This window comes from Rhipicephalus sanguineus, chromosome 4, assembly GCF_013339695.2.
Source record: "Rhipicephalus sanguineus isolate Rsan-2018 chromosome 4, BIME_Rsan_1.4, whole genome shotgun sequence".
Taxonomy (NCBI): domain Eukaryota; kingdom Metazoa; phylum Arthropoda; class Arachnida; order Ixodida; family Ixodidae; genus Rhipicephalus; species Rhipicephalus sanguineus.
In genome coordinates, this window is record NC_051179.1 from 144,530,012 (window position 1) to 144,538,258 (window position 8,247).

The 8,247-nt window shown below is 51.3% G+C and overlaps 1 protein-coding gene across 1 annotated transcript; it reads left to right on the forward strand.

Moving 5' to 3' along the window:
* Nucleotides 1–793: 793 nt before the first annotated feature.
* Nucleotides 794–7,709, forward strand: LOC125758119 (proline-rich protein 36-like). Its single transcript, XM_049414926.1, has one exon. It carries the CDS (start codon nt 809–811, stop codon nt 6,746–6,748), a length of 5,940 nt encoding a protein of 1,979 aa, XP_049270883.1. The 5' UTR covers nt 794–808; the 3' UTR covers nt 6,749–7,709.
* Nucleotides 7,710–8,247: the final 538 nt, after the last annotated feature.

Genomic DNA, 8,247 nt, shown 5'->3' on the forward strand with positions numbered 1-8,247 from the left:
GAAAGGAGACCTGGCGACGCCTCAGTGCCAAGTGGAGGAGAATCCACAGTTAACGACAGCAAAACTCAGCCACAGAAGTCCCAAGGTACTGGAACAGGGTATGTTGTGGCAGTAACTTTTACATTTACTGATGATGATGAAATTACCACAACCTCAGCACCACTAACTGACGTCAAGAGCGTTATGACGTCAACTCCCAGAAGCAATGAAGGCGCGTCACCTTCAATGATATCAGAGGCGCAGATCACTACGCCTTCGTCAAAGACAGGTAGTAACGAACAAGACGATAGAGAATTGGGCGGCGTTGATGTACCTGAGCCTAATTCCAGTGACGTAGAAAAACCAGCAGAGCAAAATATTGCGAAGGTCGTCAGCCAGATGATGAATTCGAATGAGTCGTCCAAGCATGCCAGCACTACCATCTACGATTGGAAACAGCGTCCTCTCGGCAGCCGTCAAACACACGCCACTTCCCATTTCAAGCGTAAGCATATCGCCTGTGGGACCTTCAACAGCCACGCTTCCAGCACTTGGATACGCGACAGTGAAAGAAATTCAGATCTCCTCACAGCCAGCAGTGGCGCCTAAGCTAAAAGAAAGTCCTTTGTTAAGCGCTACCACGTCGTCTGACAAGAAGCAGGACATTGACAGCGTTGCAGACCAAAACAACGCTTCTCAGGCCGCACAACCAAACGTTGTTGAAGTACAAACTGTTACCGCGGCAACTGCTCCAACGAGTGGCATCGTCTCCACTGGTCACCACACTGTAAGTGATGTCGCGTCCAGCGAAGCGAGCACTGAAACACCAATGCCTGACATAGTGCCCACCGAACTAACATTGACCCCTGTAAGTCTGAACGCCACTACAGTACACAGGAGCACAGCTGCGCCATCGGCCGAAAGTTCATCCACCGAAGCGACGTTATTTGCGAGTACTTCCGGCGCACTCACAGAACAGTCTCTCAACCAAAATGCACCTGGTGAGTTTCCTGTTTCTGCAGAGACGCCACAAGTTCTGGCTGAAAATGATGGCGTAACTACCCACTTTGTTAACGAAAGCAAACCCGGACTCGGCGCAGCGCTGGCAGAAGTTCCGTCAAGGGTCGTAATCAATTCAAGTGAAGCAGCACATGACGTAGCTTCAATAGAAAACGTGCCGACAAACCAAGGTTTGGCCCCTGAACCAAGTGAAGGTTCGCTGCTCGGCAAAATTAGCACAAACGCAGGGGCTGCACAAGGAGTCAGTACCGAGGCGCCGTCACTTACGCCCACCTTAGCGGTAACCTATGAGCCGTCACCTGCACTGAGCTCCAGGGGTACTGAAGCGCCAACATTGCAAGCAAGTGTGCCTATTCCCGAGATCCCACCAGCAGCCATTAATGAGCCATCACCTACACCCATCTCCACGGCAACCGATGCACAAAGCTTCGAAGAAAGCGTGTCTACTCAAGAGAGCCCATCAGCAGGCGTTAATAAGCCATCACCTACACTCAGCTCCACGGCCACCGATGTGCAAGGTTTGCAAGAGAGCGTGCCTACTCCTGAGCGACCACCAGCAGCCATCACTGAGCCCTCACCTGCACCCAGCTCCAAGGGCACCAATGCGCAAGGTTTGCAAGAAAGCGTACCTACTCCTGAGAACCCACCAGCAGCCATCATTGAGACGTCACCTACAGCCAGCTCCAGGGGTACCGATGTGCAGGGTTTGCAAGATAGCGTGCTCACTCCCGAGAGCCCAACCGTGGTGAAGCCGTCCGTTATTACAAACGCGCAGGCTACAAACGAGACGTCACCATCAAGCATGTCTGTGCCATCAAGCTCTACAAGTGCCCCATCCACCACGACTGAAAATCCCCATGCAGTTACGATGCAAACCGTCACTGAAACTGTAAAGGAATTCTCAGGCACAAGAGAACACGCGTCGCCACCTGATGCAACTGTAGCTACACAAACGTTACCGACTGTGCATTTACCAAGAAGGCCGCATGTTACACCGGTGCTCCCTCTAAAGCGACCGCTATTTCCTGCCCGGCCACCGAGCTTTGCCACCACAGTTGGACACAGAAGGTTACGGCCCTCAGATCGGGTTAGCACCGAAGGCAACCAGGTCCAGCAAACAACCACTATGGCACCAGAAACTCATTCAGACATAAACAGTGCAAACATACCCCCCACTAATGAAAACGAACAACCAAGCCATCCAGTCATAGAAACGCCGAATATTCATTTGAGGCGGCCCCACTTTCCGAGGCCCATAAGTGGTAATCGCCATGCCACATCCAGTGGGAAAGCTCCCGGAAGAGCTTCAGGCAGGCGACGTAAGCCCGGTAGCAGAGGTGGCAAGCGCCGTACCACTACGACACCGTCACCACAAGACACTACAACCGCGGTACCTGTGTTCCTTGAGGATACCAACGCAGGACCTTCCGGAACGGCACAGTTCGGAGCACGTATTGGAGCTCGTGTGCCACAGGGCACGCACCAACCTGTGCCAATGACAGAGCAGCCACCAACAACTTCAGAACCGATAACCACAGGTAGGGTGCTAAACCGGCCAGCGAAACCTCGCCGCACCAAACGGCCTAAAACACGACCCGTGACAAGACCACCTGGAACCGAATATAACGATGTTCGGTATGCTTATAGAGCACCAAATTTTGCGAGTACTAGAATCGCTGTCGATAAGGAAACGGCCTACGAGACGACACACGAAGCTTACATTACCGACGTTGCCCCCGCTTCTACAACTTATCGCACGAAGTCGCCTCTTGTTGCCGAAGTGACGCTACCGTCTACAGAATCGGCTGACAGAAGCGCCATTTCCACTGTGGAGTACGACGAACCCCTAAGTGATGAGCCAGATTCATCAAACACAGAGGAGCCTGGCCAAGAGGCATCTCTGCTACCTCACAATGTCGCAGCGCAAAGCGAGTCATTGGAGGGGCAGCTATTACAAAACCAGCACAATTTAAATGTTGATTCGGGTGTTAGCAAGCAAACCGCAGAAGTTACTAGAATTCCTCATGTCACAACTGACAGTCTATTAAGTCCAAACAACGCAGCTACAATTACCATTGACAATGAAGATTCAGGGGCGCCTGGAACTTCTGGTTCAACCTCTCAGTCATTTTCCACCTTGTCACCTACAACTTCTTACGGTGCGAAATTGAACTTGGGGCCCAGTGTTGCGCCAGGGACTTCAGGCGATGTGGCAAGAGGAGTTAGTCATGTTGAATATAGCGAACCAATATTGACCGATGGTCCGCCAGTTGAAGGTCACAAAGCAGTCACTGAAGGTGCGCAGGCCATGCCAGTCACTGCAGGGGAAATCACAAGTCAGTCAGGAAAGGCGGTAACCCAAGCGGGCTTTAGCGGTCCAAGCCTGTCCAGTGGAACGCAAATCAGTTCCGGTAGTGTCACTGATTCATCCGGTGCGGATGGGAAATCCTACTTTACTGGCTATGACCCACAACATAAAACAAGGGCACCGACACAGGCTCCTACAGAAGGACCAAGAACCTCGATTACAGACACTTCAGCAGGACAGCCTACGAGCGCACCAACGGCAAATGAAGAATTCTTCCCCTTGACTCCCGAGCTCGACATATCCAGAATCACCACCACTACGACGCCGAAGCCAACGCAACCACCGACGACACAGAAGCCGTATTATCCGCCTCTTCCAAATCAGCCAGCTAATCCAGTGGCCGTATTTTTGGTCGGCGAGCCCGGGCAGGAACAAGGGAACACCTCGGCTCAGAAAACCGTGCCCGAAACAAAAACTTCTCAAGATAAAGTTGTTTCTGAGAACTCTAGCAGCGGAGGCCTTCTCCAAGGTCCACAACCATCCGAAACATCTAAGATTTCTGAAGTTCCCCAATACTCCACGACAAAGAGACCAGAACTGGCCGTTCCTCCGAGTTTCCTTATTCCAAGTAACCCTCCTCAATCACAGGCAGCTGTCTATGGACAGACTAGAAAGCCGGGTCAGTTAACGCAACCAAACCCCGCAGCAGTAGCCACATATGCTACAAGTACTGATTCTCTGGCCGGAACGAGTGTAAACAGAGACCAGCAGAACACTGCCGTGTCTTACAGCGCTCAGACAAGTCGCGCCCCATACACAACAGTTAGGCCTCAGTCAACAAACACTGGTGCACCTACTTCAGAAACATCAGTGAGCGGATTGTCCACCCCTCTACAAGGCAACGCCGCACCCCCTGAAACAAGGCCAAGGCTTCCTCCCTCTGCCTTCTCTCAACACCCAAGCTCTTTTTCAAATGTTTCTCCTAATGGTCCTTCGAACACACACACGATAGGGACATTGGCAAAGCAGCCAAGCGCTGAAGGTGTTCCGCCGAACACCGGTGTCAGTACCAAGCCGCAATCTCACCCATCAGCATCTACAACGAAGTACCCCATTTCGTCAACCAATAGACCTCGCGTACCGCCATCATATGTTCCACAGCCTGCTTTCTTGGAACCTCTAGGCCTCCAAGTTCAACCATTTATTGTCAGTCAAGTTCACCCAAATGCACAAAGTTCACAGCCTCAAAAGCAGACAAGCTATTTTCAGTCATTGGGCCTAGAGCTAAGCAAATATCAACTTCCTGCGCTTCAGCTACCAGCTGGGCCAACACAGAATAGAGACACGGCTACCGCAAAGACACAAGCTCAAAGTGTGCAAGGCTCGCGCGTGTCCGCTGGACAAACACAGCAAACTGCCACATCTGGCGCTGCCACAGGACCCAGCAGGCCCACGTATAATGATGGTGCGCCAATTAGACCAAACCTAAACCAAGCAAAGCGGCGACCGAATGTATCACAAGGGCCCCAGACACAACCGGCATATATACAGTCCTTGGGACTGCAAGTTCCTTATTTACCGGAAGCGCAAGGTCACACAGTAAGCAATGCAGCCGCCTCTCCACGCTTGCCTCAGTTAGGAGTACTGGTGCCACAAATTACTCAGCCTGCTCTCTCCAAGCCTACGGTACCGCAACGCCCGCAGGTCGCAGCTGCAAAGAGCCAACCACAGACACCACAGACATTTGTTTCTGGCCAGACAGCTGGAAGGATTCCACTCAGAGGCGCTGGTCAGTATGTTGTGGGGCAACCTGTCCGTCAAAATAAACCTGGACCTGGCTCCGCCCCCGCAAGGATTGTTCCCAGTGTTGCACAAGCACAGAGTTTCGTTGCACCAAAAGCACCACAAGCCAAACCCGGTGCTCGAAGACCGCCTGTTGCCCCCACTCCTTCTCGGGCTAGCAAACCGTCAGAAGCTTCACCAATCGCTCAGCAGCCTAGGCCAATCAGCGTTCCTCAAGGGCAGGCTGCTCAGAGGCCACACATAGGACAGGCCCACACACGTATATATTTCTCTCCACCAGTCCCCACGAATAAGAATGGATTAAAGCAACCTCCGCTGCCGGTTGCTCCTTTCTTCTTGAGCATTCGACACGATCAAGTTGTCCAAGAGAATGGACCTTTCCCTGACGTAGGCAATATATTGTCCTTGAAGCAAACTATTCCTGACGACATTGTTTTGCCCGCTCAGAAGGCATCGCAGCCAACCCGAGTAGCCGTGGCGCCCAAAAAGTCAAATGCCGCTTCTGAAAGGCCTCTCCAGATTCCACAAACACCGAGGCCTACGCGCGTTCAAGCACAGAAGGCGACGGTTTCTGCGCCCGTTCCAGCGGCGAAGAAACCTTCCCTTTTCCCGAGCTACGCTCCCCAGTCTCAGCAGCCTGGAATCGTGAGGCAAATAATATTGAGCCCAGCGACAGGGCCTATACCTTATCAGCCAAAATCTGTCGTACCAGCTAGCCAACCACCTACCCAGCAAGGAACTCAAGGTGTGTACAAAGTCAGCACGTACGTACCAGTCGCGTCAGCTTCCTTGCCAGGAAGGCCAGGCCTGACTGCCACATCATACGTACCCACAACGCCAGACGGTCAGGTACTAAGGGTAACGTCCGTTGCAAAGCCAGTGCCTTCCACCGTTAACCAGGCTAACAAAAACGGAGTGCAGGGTGCCGTCGTAAGCGCTGCTAGTTCACCAGGCGTTTCTGGAGAGCAAAAGTCTGTTAGCCCGGCAGCCGCTGCACAGACCTCTACCACGGTTCCTGTTGGCGGCGCTCAAGTTCAGGGCGGGTCCGCTGCAAACGTTCTCCTTCCGCAAGGTCTCGTGCAAGCACCCCAGCAACAGGTCGTGCAAGTAACTTCATATACACCACAGGGTAGCCCACAGTTCCAGCAAACACAGCCTACCTACGTACAGCAAGTCCCTGCACAGCAGGCTTACACCAGAGGTCAACAACCCGGTCTCGGATTACAAGTGCCCGTATTTTACGCTGCCGGCCCACTGCCGTCGGGACAAGTACAGTACCACCCGAGTGCAGCCGGTCTCATCAGGCAGTATTCGCCGCAACAGTTCCAAACCGTGTACGCTGTACCACGAAATGTGAGGACGTCTGGAGCCAGCGCTTTAAGGGCGTCGCAACCCGTTTACGTGGCCCGTGGAAACCCCGCTTTACAAGCCGCGGTCGCCGGGACAGGAAAGGCGCCGGGCTTCGCACCGATAGTGTACGCCAGGCCTCCCGTGACACTGGTCGAGAGGAGACCGTACTACGCCTTTCAACAGCCTGTATATGTGGCGGCATCTCCGCAACAGCCAGCTCAAGGCGCGCCTACGCTAACAGGTGCTGGCAACCAGCTTCAGCAACCTCTGACTCTGAGCGTTGGCTAGAAACGCGCTGTTGGTCCTAGGTTAAACCTATTTAAAGCGTCCTGCTGAGGATAGTCCTTGGTCCGAAGAGGACCGTGATCGAGGGCTGCGCATACAAGTGAAAGAATTCCGCCAATGTGGAGTAGCAAGTACGGCTTACTTCAACGACCGTTAGTTTCGGAAGTGACCTGTTTCTCGAAAGAGCGTGACCGTCCAATGGTCAGTGCCTGGAAAACTGGCTGCCTGGCATGTTCAAGTCGCGTTTCAAGGCATGTATTTAAATAGAGCTGTGAAAGAATCCGGATGCGGTAGCGAATAAACATAACTGCACGGCTCAACGTCAATAGCAGCTTACTATACAAAAAGAATGCTGTTGTTGCTGCACTGTGACTTAAAGATTGTATTTATTTGTGTTCATGTTGGAGAATGACGGGCTTTTTTGTTTTTGCGAAAGAGGAGAAAGCACTGGCAGCCTGCTTGCCATGTTTTCACGTTTCGGCAAAGCGATGGCATATAAAATGAACAGTACTTCTAAGGAAACAATGTAGAATATGCAAGTTGCTTTGGGTTATTTTACTCACGTTGTAACTCGAAGATTATAATTATTCGACATTCTTGGAACGTCAGAAACATACAGCACAGAGATGGTATATCTGTGCCTCGTGAACATATGCTAAGGACCAACCGGATTTTCATATTTTCGGGTCTAGAAACATCCACATACGTAATTTTTTGGGGCGTCAAATGGATGTTCAAAGTGCGATTGCACAAGATGCGTTGTTCGTTTTGTGTGCCGCCTTGTTACGTAGTTTTTGTAGCAATCACCTTGTCACAGTGAATGTGCTTTGTAATGAATTTCGCGAACAATGTTTTGTCTCGTGCACCGTGGATGTTTTCGAGCACGAGAGTGTTAATTATGTGTGAATGTAGTCAGTGTGTCGTAATGTATGGTTGTGATTCATGTTACAAAATAAAGTTGTTTGAACACAAACGTTGCGTCGAGCACTTTGGCACAAGAGGTTGCAATTTGAGCACCTCACAGACGTTCTGCAATATGTAAACAAGCTACAGCACATATGCACGACAGGTGCTTAGCCTTACGCTTCGCCTCATGTGCGGCCCTTCGGAGCGACTATCGAAAATTTCAAACTCATCGATAAGGCAGATAACATTCCTAAGAGTTACCGTCAAAACAATAACAACTGGAGCTTCAACTACTGCAAAACACGGAACGTAAGTTCGAAAATAATCTGTTGCTCACCCCACTTCACGCGAGACGTGAAAATAAATCTCCTCCCACGAGGAGTTTACTCGAGAGATGCAAATGTAAGGACCCGGCCACGTCTCGGTGGAGAGAAACCACGCCGCCATGTATGTGTTTTGTGACAAGTCCATGGCGACGAGAGCTCGCCTAATTTTAGAAATCCATCGTGAACTTAATTAGTAATTTACTTTCAGGACAATACTTTCAGTTCTTCGTGGCACTGTGATTAAAATATATTGTTACAATTAAGCAAGTA